Source organism: Melanotaenia boesemani, chromosome 5 (genome assembly GCF_017639745.1).
Source record: "Melanotaenia boesemani isolate fMelBoe1 chromosome 5, fMelBoe1.pri, whole genome shotgun sequence".
Classification (NCBI taxonomy): domain Eukaryota; kingdom Metazoa; phylum Chordata; class Actinopteri; order Atheriniformes; family Melanotaeniidae; genus Melanotaenia; species Melanotaenia boesemani.
Window position 1 is genome coordinate 17,067,727 of NC_055686.1, and position 18,563 is coordinate 17,086,289.

General features: G+C 39.7%; 1 protein-coding gene across 4 annotated transcripts in view; it reads left to right on the forward strand.

The window, feature by feature from the left end:
* Window positions 1-18,563, forward strand: part of adamtsl3 (ADAMTS-like 3) — a 116,987-nt gene that overhangs the window by 73,767 nt on the left and 24,657 nt on the right. For all 4 annotated transcript variants that reach the window (XM_041985085.1, XM_041985087.1, XM_041985086.1 and 1 more), the window contains exons 3-8: window positions 6,534-6,661; window positions 11,037-11,082; window positions 11,317-11,553; window positions 13,021-13,147; window positions 13,976-14,050; window positions 15,910-16,067. In XM_041985085.1, coding sequence (XP_041841019.1) covers window positions 6,534-6,661; window positions 11,037-11,082; window positions 11,317-11,553; window positions 13,021-13,147; window positions 13,976-14,050; window positions 15,910-16,067 — 771 coding nt within the window. The remainder of the gene's footprint in view (window positions 1-6,533; window positions 6,662-11,036; window positions 11,083-11,316; window positions 11,554-13,020; window positions 13,148-13,975; window positions 14,051-15,909; window positions 16,068-18,563) is intronic.

Here is an 18,563-nt window from a genome sequence, read left to right on the forward strand (position 1 = left end):
ACAATAAAGAAAATGTTTTGGAGTATTTAAGTGTAATGCTGATCATTCTTCCTATTTAGCTTCATTTAGTCTTAGCTGAGTATCAGGGAATTTCATCTTTACTTGAATCTACTGAATTTACTTTTTTTTCCTTTTTCCTTTTGGTGAGATGCAGTTGGCTTTCAGCTGCAAGTCGTAAAATCCTTGTCCTGGTAAAACATTTTATACTGTGGCCCAGCATACTTTTTAAACAATGACTTTGGTGTAAATCATGCTTTGAGCACATGCAATGTACCTCGCTTGGGGGCTGGTGGGAGGTTACCATTTATCCCCCTTGAATCATGTAAGTTTCTTCGTGGGAGCCAAGGGCTCGGGCTCTTGAGTGCAACTTAATGTCAGTTGCTGGTAACTTTAACTTCATTTGTCTGTCTTTGTGAGAACTCTGGGACTGTTAACTCAGGGCATCACCTCGTAATATGGCAATCTTTTAATTTGAACCTTTATTCAGCCACAGAGGAGTACAGGAAAAGATCAGTTAAACTTCTGCTGCTTCTCAAGCGTCATTTTACCCAACCGTGAGTGCTGATAGAAACAGTCATGTTATACAAACTTGGAGGGACATTTATGGGTTAGGTTCCCATCATTGTGTCAAACTGCAAGCATATCTAAGTCACGTTATGCTCAGAGTATGGTTTATTAACTCACTGGTTGCAGCTGAGTTAAATGGTTTTTATGTGTGTTATATCTTTATTGGTTTGTTTTCTACACTAGTCTTTCATGCACTGGGGAGTTTCAAGATTATGGACTGGTTTGCTTTTTCCTTGACTTTGCAAAACTTTTATTCTTATATATATATATATATATATATATATATATATATATATAATATGGGTATGCAACTCCAGCCCTCAGATGAACTGATGTACACCACAGCAATGGTGATCCTAGAGATGCTTGTCTATAAAATGAACAATACAAGGAGGAATAAGGGGCAGTATCCCCCATGGAGGAGAAGGCTAGAAGCTAAGATCACGATGACATGGGGAGAGAAGTTAGTCAGTTGTCAGAATAGCAGTAAGGTGCAATCAAGAAAGAACTTTCTGCAAAATACATCATGATGTCCATACCTGTGGTACTGGAGACTCCAGAGACTCGGCCTGATAAGATACACCACAGAAGCAGAAGCCAGGAACAGAATGTTCCCCACTGCTCCATGAGTAAGAGCAACCACTGCAATCTCCCAGAGCAAGACCCAGTCACAGTGGCAGACATCTAAGCCAGAGTCTCAATATGAAGGGCTTGGCTGCCCCAGGCCCTTAAATAATACACACCTACTGGCTAAAGAAACTAGCTTTACAGCACAAATTAACCAGCTGCTTATGGATCATAGTTTCTTCCACCCCAGACCTGAGTCCTGATCCTGGAGAGGGGACAGTTCCATCTAACTACTGATCAATAACCCAAGCTCCTGTCAGATATAGCAGATAGGATGGCACATGGGTCATTACATGAGTGGGGCTCAGAGGGGAATTGGGAAACCAGATGAGCTAAACACCAGCTACATGTGAGCAAAAATATTATCAGTCTTTACAGTTCAACTTCAATTAAAGAGTTATTTTTCAAAAACCAGCTAAACTGTCAGCTTGATTATGATCCAACTGCTTCTTACTCAGCCTGTCACCTTGCTCCCAGATGTGGGTAATTATTTTATGGCATTTCACAGCTGATGCGAAAAATAGTCAAAACTGCATAGTGCGAGTGGTTTAATGAACAAAATTGCTTTATAAAATACACGAGCAATTGTCTGTGGAGTCACTTCTGAAACCCCCTGCTTGCATTTTGTCATGCAATTTAATATCTAAGCTAGCCCTGGTGTAAAATCACAACAGACTATATAGTTTTTCCCCACCTCATCATTATAACAGATTATTGTTTAAAAAGTCAGGAGACACCTCCAACAATGTTGTGGTAGAGGACTGGCTTCAAGCCAGTGTCAATCAAACGCATTAATTTCCTCCTCGGGTGTTTGGTTTTAAACTCTGGGCACATCACTGATGCCACAGTTTATTTTCAGTAGTCGCACATTTGCAAATATGAGAAGGATTTCCTCTGAAAGCAAATATCAGAAGTAATGGATTAAGGCTGCACGGCAGTATGACCTCTGGGTCAGCCTGTGAAAATGTGCACGTCCATGTCTTTTCCCACCAAAAATAAAAAAAAAAAAAAAAACAGTGCAAAATGTGTGTGTGCATGTGTGCACCCCTCAACCAGCTCTAACATGCTAGGGAGAAGCTAGCTCTGTAGAAGCCCTATACTGTAAGCAGTTAGTTGGATGTGTTAGCCTGTGTGTGTCTCATAGTGTCGAGACATCCACTCCGATGTTGTGATTACAGTCACTGACTATTTGCTCTGCAGTGCAGCACATTCCTCACAGCCTTAATTGATGGCAATTATGTGGTTTTTTGATTTGGTGTTTGATTGGGAGTCTTGAGTTAAAGGGCACAGGGTTTTTATTGTCTTTGGAGCGTCAGGGTTGAATGCCTGAACGAAAGCCTGCTACCTTGTGAGTCACATCAAGGAGCACCAGTGGGTTGGCACTAGGTTTAACTGCTCCATTTTGAATGCTGTTTCAGATTTAGATTTTGTGTCTTGCTATTGCAAAACAGAGCTGGAAAGCCACTCACTGTACAGTATATTCCCTCTTTGCCAAGAGCCGTCCATCTTAATGGGTGCTTTTTTTTTCTTTTGCTATAACCTGAGGATTTGTCCCTCCAGGGTACACCTGGCTTGTTCCCCACCTCCGCAGTGTAAATGTTCACTCTGGCTTAAACCACCAGATGTTATGAAAGGCTCTATTGAAGTAGACCTTTAGCTCATAAAGGAATAGAAAAAAGTCAACACAGCTGAAAAGTCTATTCTGATAGCTTCAGTGACCAGACCATGTCATCTGATTTACATGGGACTCCCAGTCATGGAGTCATGTGATGCCAAATGTATGTCTCCATTTCTTGTGTATTTGTAAAGATACTACAGTACTGCTGCTTTGGAAATGTCTAAAATTCTCAGAGAGATGGAAAAAGCCAGCAAAACCATCTAGAAAAACCACGAAATGAGAAACAGTGGAGTGGTAGAGTTAAATGAGTTAAATGAGATAACACATTAAAGACATAGTACAGTACAGGACAGTGACCTGAGATATTTGGCTAAAAAATGGAAAGAAGATAATTGGTTTATAGCTGTCTATCTACTATTACCCCTACTGTCTGACACACACACACATACACAAACAAAAGTGTGAAGCTGTGAAGTTGTAGCTGGCCCAGCTCCTTGTTTGTATTAGCTCACTTGACTGAGGCTTATTTATTGATTGGCTAGTGTGCCAGGCCTGAGGACCCATGGGGCTCTCAGACCACCCCCCCCCAACCCCCAACTTCCATGCATCACACACACTAAAACACACACACACCCAGTTCCCCTTCCTCCCTCCCTCACACACATTACTCCAGAGGAAGAACGGCAGAAAGTCAGAGAGGAGACAGCAGGCAGGAAGGCAGGACTCACAGAGTGACCCACAGAGGACGGTAACAATCATCGGACTCACACAAGCAGCACTGGAGACACTGGCTCACACACTCTGAGAAAGCATGGAGCGGAAATCTTCGTCTTGCAAGCTCCTGGTGACAGCTCTTCTTATTCTGGTACTGTAAAGATTACCTGATTATTTCTCAGTTTTGTCCCAGATCTCATTTTGCTTCATGACATTTTTCATTTTTTTTCTTTACTCATAATGTTCTCTGAGCTACATATTGTAACACAGGACAATCCACAAAGTAAAATCCTAGAATCTCTTCATCTGTAGACTTAGCTGTGCATTTACAGTGAAATGTCTCAGTTACTTCTATTAAAACCCTCCGGTGCCTCCACTGTTTTTGATCCAGGTCACCAAAAATAGAGTTGTCATGCATGTGCAGGTCTTGAGTTGTTTTGTCTGAGGTTAGGGCTCCCTGTTACATTACACTGACTGCCTTGCGGCATCAAAGTGAGTGTTGTGCCGTGCAGCACAGTACAGAGCCCATGACAAGGGATTCAGCAGATGTGCAAATATCGTATGTCTTGCCGGCTTAAAAAAATTCCATCATGTGTATATTGACAGTCTGCAGGAGAAGGCAGCACAATCTGGTTTCCTTTTCCCTGTTGAGGAGTTTTCCATCTTTAAGGAAAATGTACTTGGTTTCAGCTGCTGACAAGTGTCTTTAATAGAGCCTGTCCATAACAATAAGGCATAGTGAGGAAAGAGGTGATCTTTTATCACATGATTGCTTCCTCCTTTCCACCCTCATGTGCTTACTCTATTCTTCATATAGTAAAAGAGCCAGAGAACAAAATCGGTTGTAAAGAGTTTTTGGGTTATATTCTGATACATGAAGAAGTCCAGTGAAAATAAAAGACTGGAGAGATCAGAGCAGCAGAGGTGGGACATGGGGTTATGGAGGGTTAGGAAGACTCCAAGTGGATATCTGATCCGTTTGATTACTGGATCCAAATCCCGGAGGGATGGTCGTCTAACTAGCGGAGCCTTGTCTTCCTGCGCTTTCATTGAGAACAATAGGAGCACAGTCAGCCAAACAGCCTCCTCATCTCTATCCCTCCATCCTTCATCTGTTTCCCCTCCTCTGTCTTCATCGGCCTCGTTTTGCCCCTGAGTCTCTTGACTATGCAACACACAGCTCCAAGTTGTAATTGAGTACAAAATTCACTGATTGCTTTTCAAAGAAGAATTAAGGTGGCGCTCAAACCGGCTGCCCAGAACAGAGCCTGTGTTTATTTATCATCATCCAAACATTGAAATAGTTGGCTTGTGCAGAAGGTAGCACTGTTGCTGACATGTTTGGCTGCATGCTCCGCTGACTCTGTTTAGCTCTTGCTGTTTGCCTCTGCTGTTCCTCAGGAGTCATCAGCACTGACAGCCATTTATATCAGTCCCCATGCACTTTTAATAATGTGAACCCACCACCCCTCTCCGCTCCGTACAGCACCAGTGTTTTTGCTACCACGACCCAAAGAAAATAATCAGAGCACTATTATTGCTTTGTATCTGCTTTCCTCTGCAAGATCCATTCATCTTTGTAGATGAAGCACAGTGCCATGCTGTTGGAGAAAGGGGCTAAAGGGGTCAAAATAACTCAGCAATGTTTTCCTCCAACATCTCAAGGCTGTGCAGTTCGATTGGAAGCCTGATTTGTCAGCTTAGTGGGTACAAATCGTCTTTACAGCAGGTGTTAAACATAAAGTTCTCATTGTCCCCCCCTGCCACCCCACCCCACTTTGCCAGACCTTTTAAAGAAAGTGAGCTTGTTATGCTTTGCATTTCTGTTCTAATCTACAGGATTTGGGACATTTAAGTCCCTGTCAAAAACTCAGTTGGATATGCTAACACTAACTACCATGGTGTGAAGATCCCACAGTGGGAGACTGTCTAAAGTGCATAAGGGCTGCATTTCAGCTATCTTCAAATATCTTTTCATGCTTCGCCAACATTAGAAAACCTGAAGTGTTTACATTGTGGAAAATTATTTCTTTTCTATTCATCTGCTCCCTTTGAGAACCATAAAACCTCAGCTGAATGGCAGATTATTTTATTGAATGTGTTCACACCTCCAGTCACACTGAGCCACATTCCTGCTGCCACAGGAGGTGGATGGTTTGTCCCACTGTTACTTCCAAGTCCTTCTTTTTAAAATGATTTTCCAGCCTTTTTATTCATTCAACACATATAGAGGCTGATTTTCCTTTGCCACAGTCTCATTGAGCTAAGCTGTCTTTGTTCTAGATAGCAAAGCAAACCATTTTTCTTTTCACTTAATCTGAGGCTGGTATGCAGAAAATGCAGCTGACTTCATTCTGTAAGCTCTAAATAGAAAGGAGCAAGGCTGCCGGGTAAAACCGAGGAAGAGCAAGGATGTTCAGTTTAGTTAAATCCTCTCTGAAGAAAAAAAAAATAAAGACCTTGAGAGGCAAGTTGGAGCAGAATAAGATAGATGGAGTAGAGAGGATCTTCAGTTTTTGGCTGTCACTCAACATTGGAGCTGCACACTGTCTTCTGATAATATTGATTTTGGTCACTGTGGGAATATTCCTGTCTACCCCTGCCAAATAAAGCACAATGTGATTAACAGAGAGAGGTACTCAAGAGTGGCCCAAAATTTAAGAAAAGGACCAGTTTTGGATGACTCTGATGTTGAAATTATGCAAAAGGGCCAGAAGTCAAGAGCTCCTGATTACTTCCTCTTACTGCCTCTTATATTCTGTCACAAGCACTCTTCGTTCTCAGCAGCTAATGTAATATAGTGCATGCTCTTTTTTCCCCTCGTGTTCTGAACTAACAGTTTAAGCCAAAGATTAAGAGGAAAAGTCATTTCGTATGGCTGAGGTGTGTCCATGAAATTTGCTTCCACTTTTTAACTCTTTATTTTACATCTTTAGGTGGGATAATCTAACTTTAAGTCTTAAACCATGAGCTGAAAATGGCAAAATAACTGTTCTCTGGTGTGTAGAGCTCTCGGACGGCCCGATCAGAAGAGGACAGGGACACGCTGTGGGATGCCTGGGGCTCGTGGAGTGAATGCTCACGTTCGTGTGGCGGCGGAGCCTCCTACTCCCTCCGACGATGCCTCAGCTCCAAGTAAGTCCTCCTCACACAGTTGCTTGCCTGGCTCTGTCTTTAAATCTTCAGTTTGTCTATTTCTTTTCTTTTTTTTTTTGGTTTTGAACTCTCTTCATTCTTTGATCTTAATCATGTTCAGTGCTCTGTGTTCATATCATGCTTAAAACACAGCCCCAATTTTGAATATCGGACTTGGAGTCTGCTGTGTAGCAAGTTTCAATCATCTAAGAATAGTTGCATCAGAGGCTGAGAGGATTTACAGGAAATTGAAAGTTAGATCATTACTGGATTTTGGATGGCACAATTCCCATAAGAAATATGAAAGTGTTCTTACTTGTAAGAGTAAATCCAAATGATCAAACTGCTGTTCAAAACTCATACGACTATTACATATTCTTCAGGAGTCAACTGAGAAACCATCTTGACAGTTGATGTGAGCCTAAACCTTGAATTCATTAGTGGTAGATAAGATCTGATTTTCATTAATGGCCCAGACATGTTCCCTCACAAATGAGACTCAAACAATCAATGTCTCTGCAGGTACAGATCACTTCTGATAACTCTTTGAAGGGATAAAAGTTGGGCTATGTGAGTACAGAGCCCACATTGGTTGGATTCCCACTGCTCATCATCTTGGGTTATGTCTCTGGGGAAAATGGACTTTTATCCGCGTGCCAGTCACCTGGTTGGTTAGGCTTTAAGATAACTCAGTGAGCTTCAAGTTTACAATTCGGGGCCAAATGTACTTGGCAAAGTGGCCAATTACAACTGGATTTGATGGGCGAGAGGGAGAAAAAAAGGATAGAAGGACTGAGAGGGTATGTTTTCCATAGAAATGTTGTCACATTTATAGGCTGGGAAATAGCAGCAGGGTGACTTCACTACATTCCTCCATTTTACAGTTCCCAGAATCTATTGCTCACTTGCTAAAGGTAGCCAGTGAGCTTTGCTGCTAAAGTCACCACTTTTTCAAAGCTGGGAGGCTCCAGAGGGAGCCACCAGTGACAGGAGCAGCCAGTGAGATCATAAAACATTGCAACTGTGTAAAGGCAAACTGACAAAACAGCACAGATCACAACCTAGATGCCATATGGTGCTTGTACTTCTTAACCATGAATCCATCTGCACTCACATTAGAGAACAAGGCTGAAAAGCATAAGACTGTCAAAACCTCATGCTTAAAGTGCCAGACCCCCTCGGTACTCCTCTGTAAACACTGAGGTCAATGGCTTTTTCAGGAGTTCGTTTCATGATATCGGCAGCAACCACTTCTCTCTGCCTGCCCAGAATTTTTTGGTCAGGCAAGCCTCAGAATGCTACTGGCTGTAAAAGCAATTGAGGTGTTAAGAGGTGTTTGGGGTTTAAACTCCATATGGGATGTGGACTGTGTGTGTGTATGTGTGTGGGTCCACATCCTCGTCTAGGTCCAGGCGGATATGTACACACTTGTACGTTCTTTTGCCGTTGCAATAATAAATGAGGTTCTTAGGACCCTTCAGGCCACGTTGTCCCACCTCACCCCAGTGATGCGTGGGAATGAGGGAGCAGTAGCCTGGCCCCGGGTGGCAGATCAAACAACATCATTAAAAAACACAGCACAAGGCCCCTTGTGTATGTGTGTGCGTGTGAGACATTTTGGAAAGAGGGGCTGGAAATGGGGCTTCCAAACCAATCCCAGTTCAACTCAACACACATACACAGAAATTAATGCTATGCTACTGCAGAAATACACCAGTTAGTAAATCCTTTAGCATGCAAAAGGATGCAGATCACCTGGCCCTCATTAGTCCCATCGGCATAACACTCTACTTAATCACAAACTCCAGCAGCATAGCCGGATGGAAATAAGTGTGGACATATGGATTGGGTGTCATGGCAAGAAAAATTGCAGCTACAATATTTACTGTATGAGGTACATGCATGGCAAACACTTCAGATATGAGTCTTTTGAGTGTTTATCCTGTAAGAAAAGAGGGCAGACTACGCTAAAGTTAGATTTTGTTTAGTTGAAAGACTAGAGGATGAAATAGTCAGAAACTTCTCTGATGTCCTTCCACTAATAGGAAATGAAGATGAGCAGTGACAGGCACAAGTCAAGGAAGTGTGAAGTGAAGTGTTTCAAAAAGGTAGTTTTCTTTATTCACTGGGTCACTGATTGGCAGGAATTCTAGACAGTAACATTAAATGATTGCGACAGTATGGGTTTAAAGTCTGTGATTAAAGCCTTTTTTTAACTTCTTGGTCATTAAAAGCTAATTTTCTTCAAGGCAATGACTCATCCACTTAACTTAGGGCTGGCACCAAAATGACATCTTGTACTACTATAGAGGACCACCATCGGTGTGACCCACGCAGAACAATAACATAAGTCCTTGATGTACCATTTTTACTGTACTGAACAGAACCAAAATAATAAAGTAAAGAGTTTATGGAATCCAGACTTTCTTAAATAAACAAGATGCATGGATAAAGGTTAACTAAACAACACAATTTTAGCTTATTTTAAATAGAGTTGGCATTTTCAGGCAGATATAAATGAGTCAAGTAAAGACATGAAGTAAACTGAACTGAATCAACCATGAGTTTTTTTTATGTTATCAAATGCCTCAAAAACCTGGGTTGGTAGAGGGATAAAGAAGAAGGCCAGTATACCATGATTTTGAACATTATGTAGTGGGCCAGGTTAACTGCTTGCCCAACACTAAGACATCACTACTTTTAGATCTGATGATGTTTTGCATTTGTATCTTTTGTGTCTGTGAGTAAATATATTCTTATATCAACCCAGTCGTTTTCCAGTAACTTATGATTACACCATGATGAATCTTGAAGTCCTGGCTCTACTAATGCTGAACCTCTACTTTGGAGCTTCCAGAGTAAAAAGGAAATGAAGATGGAAATTCATTTTACTCCCGTTGCCTCGTTTAATGTCGCATTTATATTTTCCTGGTCCCAGTGTGAGTTTCCACACTGATCTTTGCTACCTGTCTCTCAGTTTTTGGTCTTTGAACACCTCCTGTTTGGGTTCAGGCCCCATGACCCGCTGTTTGGCTTGGCAGAGGGGACCGTCTGGATTCGTCACCGGCTCCAATGTTCTTGCCATGCCACACGTTCCACATCCAGTCCCTGCACTCCTTATAATAATACTGTAAAAATCCTTCAGCCTTCACTCGTGTGAGTCCAAACTCTGCAACATTGCTTCCAATCATGATTCCAGATTAGCTAAGGACCAGTGACACTGGAATTCCTCTTAAGTTACCAAACTCAAAAGAGCATTAGTTGATCAGTTTCCACTGTGGTCTTGGATGACTGGCCTATCAACATCAATGGTTTATCATCCCTCTACAGCAAAGCACAGATGAATCCTCTCTTTCAATAAGTGGTGAGCTCAGTCATTTGGGCAGAGATGCTGCAGACTGGAGAGAGTCATGATCCACATTGTTCCAATCTGTTCAACAGACACAGACTGCAGGACTCTGCTTTAGTAATGTTTGTGCAGTGCTGTTGAGCAAGACAAATGTGAGTTCATTCAATCTTGTCAGTATCCAGGGAGACTTTGTTAAAATGAATTAATGTACAGATAATCACCACTACATTATCATTATAATATTAGCATTTGTGTATTGTTTGCACACTTTATATGATGCCCTCAGTATTTGATCACCTTATAGTATAGTGCCATGTTGAGTATGCTCATGTTTAGACAAAGAAATAGCCAGAAATCAAAGGAGTTTAATCACAGTATTAATTTACCTCTTAACAAAACTCTGCAAGTGTTGCTAACATTTAACATAAACACAGACAGCTGATCATGCACATTCATAGTCATATGTGTGGTCAGCTTAGAGCCATCTTGTCACCTGCAAGCTTTACACAGAGAGACTTGAATTATGTTCTGCTATTTTTGAGTCTTCAGCATATGATTTCATATATGAACAGTTTAGATAATCTTTTCTCTACTTTTCATCTCACAATATGTCAAATGTTTTAATTGGGTAACAGATCTGGACTGCAGGCATGGTTGTTTAGCACCTAACAACTCATATTCTTTGCTAATCATTTAACAAAGTGTCGCAGTTTACTGGAATTATTTTCAAATGAGAAAAACAACAGCTCTTATAAAGTTAGTCCATGGATACCTTGCATTAATGCAAAGTCATATTGTGTGAATTACACTGTTAAAGCTTTGCAAACGCACCACTGACTCATGTTTGTGGGCTGCCGCATTATCACTGTCGAATTCCATTCGCTGGTAGTAATTTGGAAAATAAGACAGGAATTAGTGGATAAAATACCAGCTGCCTCAGGCAAAGACAAGTGGTATGTATTTTGGTTTGTTTATCATTCCCTTCTTAAGCCATTCCACCCACATGCTCGCTTTTGTCCTCTACAGAACCTGTGAGGGGCAGAATATCAAATATCGCACATGCAGTAATGTGGTAAGTTCAGCAAACTTTTTTTTTGTAATGGAAATCAATAGAGCTTTCAAGTGGTTTCCTCTTCCTAAAAAAACATGGGGAAAGGGGACTGAGGATTGGAATGCTGAAATATTACCAAACTAGATGGTTGAGTGGGTTAATTTAACAGGAATTCTTTTGTTGGAGATAAAGATTTATTTTTTCTTATTCAAGCTGGTAATCACGACTATCACAATCAAGATATGTTTCTCATAGGACTGCCCTCCAGACGCTGGTGACTTCCGGGCCCAACAGTGTTCAGCTCATGCAGATGTGCGATACCAGGGTGAGTTCCACGAGTGGCTGCCAGTGTACAACGATCCAGACAACCCATGCTCTCTCAAGTGTAAAGCCAAGGGCTCGGACCTCATGGTGGAGCTGGCGCCAAAGGTGCTGGATGGAACACGCTGTTACACCGAGTCTTTGGACATGTGCATCAGTGGAATTTGCCAGGTGGGAAAGAGTGCCAAAGAGCTGTATTGCTTTTCAATCCTGTGAAATTTGTGTTGTTTGAAAGAAAAAACAAACTGATCTACTTTGTTAGGGTTTTCCTTCAGTTTCACAAGTTTTGGTTGCCAACAAATAAAAATCTCCTGGAATGCTGTTTCCATCCAGGAATCCGTGGGTTGCAGTCTAATGATCTAATGTAAGTTCTTGGTTGCTGGTGCATCCAAAAGATATCTAGATACCTGCCAAGATCCTGGCCAAGGCTTTCTGCTCCACTGGGCTGGTCAGTGCTTTAATAGTTATATTGTTAGAGAATGCTCAGTGGTTTCTCGATTCTGTTTTATCCAACACTTTTGCTCTCAACACAATGTTGTTACAAATGTTTTAATGGAAGGTTGAATTGAACTGATTAAACTGAAATTATTATTTAAGAACATGAGGAAATATGTTTTAAAGCTGTACAACTGAACTCTGGTAGATTTGCTCAGTAAGGTTCCCCCAAATAAAACTTTTGAAACCGTCAGCCTCTGTCCTTTAAGACGTTGATAACAAAAATTGTACTTAAAAGTAGATTTTTCTCCCCCTTTCTTTCTTTTTACTCCAAAAATGTAAAACTCATAAGGTGCTGAATAAAAATAACCAGTTTGTGAAAAGTTGCCGTGATCATCACCTGAGCACAGAGAAAGACTTTCAAAGACGTAAAGCAGTGTCAGTTTATAAAGTTTATTCCTATTCCCCTTTTTCACACCGGTTAACACACTGAGGAATTACTTTGCATTTTGGTGCAGCAGCTAAGAAGTAAATCTTTCAGGACCAGTACACAGTAGGCTGAGCTACACCCTAGCATCTGCTTTAGAAATGAATACTCAATGAGAATAATATTTAAGATGTGGCTTTTGACTGACTGTCCAGGAAATAGTTTACAATGCATTTTATTCTTGGTTGAATGGAATTACGTCCTCAGGCGTTATGTGTGTGTGCACAAGCACACATTTTAGTTCACGCTCTTAAAATACTTAGAATCACATTGTGGTTTTGGTTTTGTGTTTCTGACAAAAATAGCAAAAAACTCCATCAATCAACTATGGATGGTTGCAGATAATGCTAAATTAAAAAGAAAAGAAATAGGGAAAATGTCATGGAATGTGTGGAAACCTAATCAGCTGGAAAAGAAGGTCGATATTATTTTAGCAATGCAAATTACATATAAATATTGATTAAAGCTAAAGGGTTGTTTGGATTGCATTATAAGATTAAAGAATGTATGAAGGAAGGAAAATGCTTTTTCCCATGCTTTTTCTGAAGGTACTAACATCAATTTTTATTGAATTCATTGTGTCTACTGGTCTTATGTTTAAGTAGGAGCTTACTTGCTTTTTTTTTTACACTACAACAGTGATTAAAGAGACACTGAAGACCAGGTTACTAAACATGGAGATGATGTTTCCATTTGTTTCTCTGTTTCTGTGATAGATTGTAGGCTGTGATCATGAACTGGGAAGCACGGCGAAGGAGGACAACTGTGGCATCTGCAACGGAGATGGCTCATCCTGCAGACTTGTGCGAGGGCACTATAAATCCCAGCATGCTTCAGGGAAAAGTAAACACTATTTTCACTGTTATCTTTTATTAGAACGTATTGTTTACAAGGTGTTTCTGTGGTTTTCACTTGCTTTCTCACACAAAAATCTGCTTACAGCACTGGCTGCATCAGTACAAATTTTCTGTTGTAACCCACAGTTCTGGAGTTTATGTCATCTAATGGCATTGCTTTTATATAACACTTCAATTTGGATACACATTTGGATGACATTTATCTGCATTTTAAGCTTCTTGTGTGTCACTTTATGTATGTTGAAAGACAACTCAGATGCTTAGAGTTTGGCTTAAAGTATACAGCAGGTGTAATTTTTTTTAAATAAATGGTGTGCATTGACAAACCATCCATTGATCCATCAGCTTTATTCTAAATTATTGAATAAAACCATTCAAAATGCCTTACATGTTTTACTGTAATTTAATAAAATAAGATAACTTGGGGGGTAAAAGAAGAGTTGGTCTGATAATAATTTGTATTGTAGCAGGTTTTGTATTAATAATGTGATAATATTGTAACACAGAGGTACAGCAGGATCTGACAGCTGTGGAAATATTCTACCCTATTTCATTTACATGTTTTAAAAGGGTATACTAAATTCCCTCATATAAATTTAACTTTAAAAAACGTTTTTGCTTATAAATGCATACCAATACAACTAGAATTCCCCTTTTGACTCATCTACAGCTGGCTGAATTTCAGCATAGCTTTATTTTTACCATAATAAAATCTGTCCCCATTTGATTATACTCATTTTATTGTATCTGAGTTAGTAATGACAATTATGAGCAATTTTCCTGTGTTTTTATTTTTCTTTCTGTCCTGTTGCAGCTGAGGACACAGTGGTGGTCATTCCTTATAAGAGCCGTCTTGTACGTCTGGTCCTGAAAGGCCCGGATCACTTGTGTAAGTCCTGGTAGGTCCAGGGTGCGCTTGAATCCGAAACAGTTAACAAGGCTATTTAAACTCGGCACAAAGGTTAATAACATTTGTGTTTGTTTCTTTCTTTTAATAAAACTGGTGTTGTGTCATTGAAAACCTGATTACTGATGTTCACAACGAGGTATAACATGTAATGATCTGTGAACACAGCTCAACATGTGGGAAGTGCTCCCAGAAAAGGTGCCAAATTCCACTGAAACATTCACCCGTTGGACAATTTTGTCTCAGGTGGAGGAGCATTCTCTTGTTGGAGCTACTCTTGTTTTTTGTTGCTTGGTGGATTGCATGATTGCGCTCTTCCACTGTAATAAAAAAAAACAAAACAAACACATATTGGCCATTTTATACACTTTATTAATTTTACACTGTAAGGGGCTTCATAGTGTGTAGTAGTGTTGAAGGTTACTCTACCATGAACAGCCTCCCCAAGCTGATCCCATAAATGTTCACTTGGGTTGAAATCTGGCCTTTCCATCCTCTCGGATCCAAAATTTTGGGGAACTCTTGACTATCCTGGTTCTTTGGGGTAGAGTTGTCACTCTTGAGGATTGAGTTAGGTTCCATATTCTGAAGATATGTGACCACCACTGGCTCCAGAGTCTCATTCTGATATGTCTATCAATTAGGTACCAATCAGGTGCCAGTCATACACACACCTGTGACTGACACACACCTGTCAGTACTTCAATCCTTAAACAAGAGTGAATACCAACAGGAGAATATTACAGGGGATTTTGGTACAGTTACTACCCAAATGTTTAGCTGTGTTGCTCATTCCACAGAAGCACAGTCTTAATAAGTTATACCATATATGTTTATATATAACATATAAATGTTATACTATATATAATACAACACAAAATGGTGTTAATTATTGGGGAGAAATAATCAACCAAACACAAATTTCCTATAAATTAGCATTTATATTCAGCAACAGTTTTTATTACCAATGCAGAATTTACATTTTTATTCCTTTAAAATGCTCATTTTTAATTTATTTCTTATCCAGTAAAAGAAAAGAAAACATTTAGTTACATTATCATACCAGAAAACAGATTATGCACACCTTTGTGATGAATGGCTTACCTTAAAAAAAAATCTATAAATAATCTTTTACTTATTATTCCAGAAGATATATTTTGGCCTCCCTATTAAAGACTGGTTTTAAAAGCAGAAAAACAAGCGGAGGGATAAATTTCTTCCATTTGCTCTGGCTCTGCAAAGATGTGAGGCTTCCAACAAATATCAATGACGTCAAAGTACTGTCCTCAAACTCCCCGGTGGATCAAATAGATAACAAATGTTTCATCTCTGACCATATCCTTCACTCCACAGCCAGTTTGCAGATAACAGTTAACCGAATGGACAGTTTTATTATTAAATACTTCCCTCTATTCTTTTAGATGGAAGGCATATAAATTTAAACCATATATCTGCATATGTTTCTACTCCTGGTTACTGTTGGTTCCTGTGTTTCTCCTTTGTTTATCTTTAAACATCCCTGCTGGAATTACACAAGACCCTGTGTCAAGAGATGAAGTCAGGTCAAACTAAGGGAAGGTTCAGCTGCAGTACTCACAGATCTGCTCAAAGCCAGAATGAGCTATTTGTGTGTAACTAGATCTGACTAAATGTTTGTGTGGTGGATACGTTAGACATTTAATCACGATTTCTTTTAGCTTTTTCAGTCTGTAAAGCAGTGACACAATAATGATGAAAAATGTACAAGAAATTATGATTTGATGGTTGAAATTTTTATCACTATGTGTTGTGATTCTGATGTATTTGATGTGCTCTAGTTGTCTACTCTGTTTATTCTCCAGATGTGGAGAGTAAGACTCTACAGGGGGTAAAAAGTGAACTGGTGCTGGACAAATCAGGGCAGTACCACCTGGAAAACACCACCTTGGAGTTCCAGAAGTTTTTAGATAAAGAAGTCCTGAGAATCACTGGCCCGCTCGGAGCTGATTTCACTGTTAAAGTAAGAACTGAAATTAACACAGATTTTATAAAGAGCTAACTTTAAAAACAGTCATACTTTATGCATTCATGATTGAGCCACAGCAGTTAAAACTGATGAGTGTCCTGTTAGAAACAAATAGGTAGTTTTCAGGTGTACCAACAGCAGAGGTTCATGAGAGTAGCCACCAGTGAGAGTAGGGGGCTACCATTGAGTATACTTAAGGTTAAGTATACTTAACCTAAATTTTAAATTCAGACCCAATTTTCAATTACACAGCCACTCACGCTGGAGAATTGCCCAAAAACTAGCGTACAGTGACATTTCTATTCTATTCTATTCTACAGTCATTTAGCAGACGCTTTTATCCAAAGCGAAATTTATTTAAGAGCTACTGTTAATTGCAGTATAAATGCAAAACAGATTATTTACAAAATAGACAAATAAACAAAAGAAAAATTTAAAACTGAACCTGGATCTCCAGAGGCTGTGGCATTCACGGTATTCTCATAATGAAAAGAAAACCCAGTCCATGCTTGTGCTGTTATTCCTAAATGCATTGGAGTCCAAATAAATACCAAATAGATGAGCTGCTGAATACTGTTCAGCATTTGGCTCCTTATATCCTGCAACAGTTATAGAAAACCATGTTCCACACCAGATTGAGTCCTGCTAAGCCCAAATACATAATTGCTGAGCCAAAAGCCCGGAACCCAAACCGAGAGTCCTGATCAGATCCTGCAAGTGACAGTAGAACAATAATGTTTATGCTGCTAATGAGAAGCAGTTGATCCCTGTTGATAGTTTAAAATCTCTTTCATGCACAGAATTTATTTAGTGTATAAATACACTCACTGCTTTTTAGCTATGCTCATCTGCAATCTTTTTGTTCTACCCCTCTTCTGTATGCTTCTATCACATCATGTGGCCGGTTGGTCTGATTGGATTAAGCTAGTCTTTGATAGATGGTAACAGAGATTCAATTGTCTGCCGAATATTTTTTAAAAATCCCTGGCCAATTCCAGACAATGTCCAGTGATGACTTGTCCTCTGGTTCTTAGTAAGATTTTAATTATATTCCTTTTCAGACACGTACAGAAACTTCTGCACAGGCTACAAACACGCATACTGATACTGATAGATTTATTATCCCTCCTCTGTACTTTCCCAAACCATCTTTGTTTGGCCTCTCTAAAACTCACACTAAAGTGCTGTCACTCTGATGTACTCATTCCTGATCTTATCCATCCTTGTCTCCACCAAAGAGAAGCTTAAAATTTTAATCTTCTACCTCCAGTTCTGCCTCCTGTCTTTTTCTCAGGATCACTGTCTCCAAACAACATTTCTGGTCTCACCACTGACTTAGATACCTTTCCTTTCATTCTTACTGATACTTTTTCATCACACATCCTGACACATTTCTCCACCCGTTCCAACCTGCCTGTTGAGCTAATTAGCCTAAATGAGTTCACAACAATATTGCTGGGGGTAACTTAGAATAAGACAGTGTAAACATACACAAAATCTGACTCAATTTTCTGCAGTTTTGTGCAGAAATCTAGTTTTTGTCATAAAAACCATAAAAATCTGAAAATTGTGACTCCCTTCCAAACTAGGCTTGGATAAGGCCGTTATCTATAAACTCCAGCTGAACCTCTCTGTGTCCAGCAGTGCAAAGCAGATCTAGTTTCATATGTTTAGATTTAAAGTAAGTGTGAGCCACTTGAATATGAAATTCAAATAACTTTGTAGTCTGCTTGCTCTCCTTAAGGGACGGCATGTGTTGAAGCACTGTGTCATACATTAGTAGTTCCACAAATGGCTCCAAACCAGAAGCTGGTTTGGCTTTATAAAGTTACCCCATAGCACGAAAGCTTGTTGACGGATACATCTGGCTATCATATGTCGTATGTTTTTACTCATGTTAAAATGCAATACTACTTATATTGATTTAATAAATCCAGTAGTTTTATAGTACCACAGACAGTTGGGCTAAGTCATATTTTTCAACTTTGTCAGGAGAGTTTACATTAAAAATGGCACTGACTGGGAAAGGCCTGTGAAAACTTCCCCCCTCGTAAACATGAGTAAGGAACAGACAATAAATAGGAAGTGAGGAGACTGAAATCTGAGAAGCTGTGAGGGCATAATTTTCTAATCAGTTGTAAGGCAAACAGCCAGTTTATGTCACAGTGCTGAAAAATAAGTTTAAACTAATGGATAATCATTTAGAAAGCTGCAGTCAGTTTTTCCACAGTGTTTACATGAGTGTAAATTAGCACTGGACTTTCATTAATATAAAATTTTTTTTCATAATGCATTAAATTAAAGGACTAAAAACACTACCACTACCCTGAAAGCAGAGAACAGCTTGGGCAGTCATTGATATCTCTGCGGATGAATTGAGGAGTGTTTAGCTTAGTTAAAGTTTATATGGGTAACTGAGTGATGCATTAACCCTCTATGGTATGCATTATGATGCCAGTGAGGGAAAAAATGTTTGGAGTGTTTTTATGT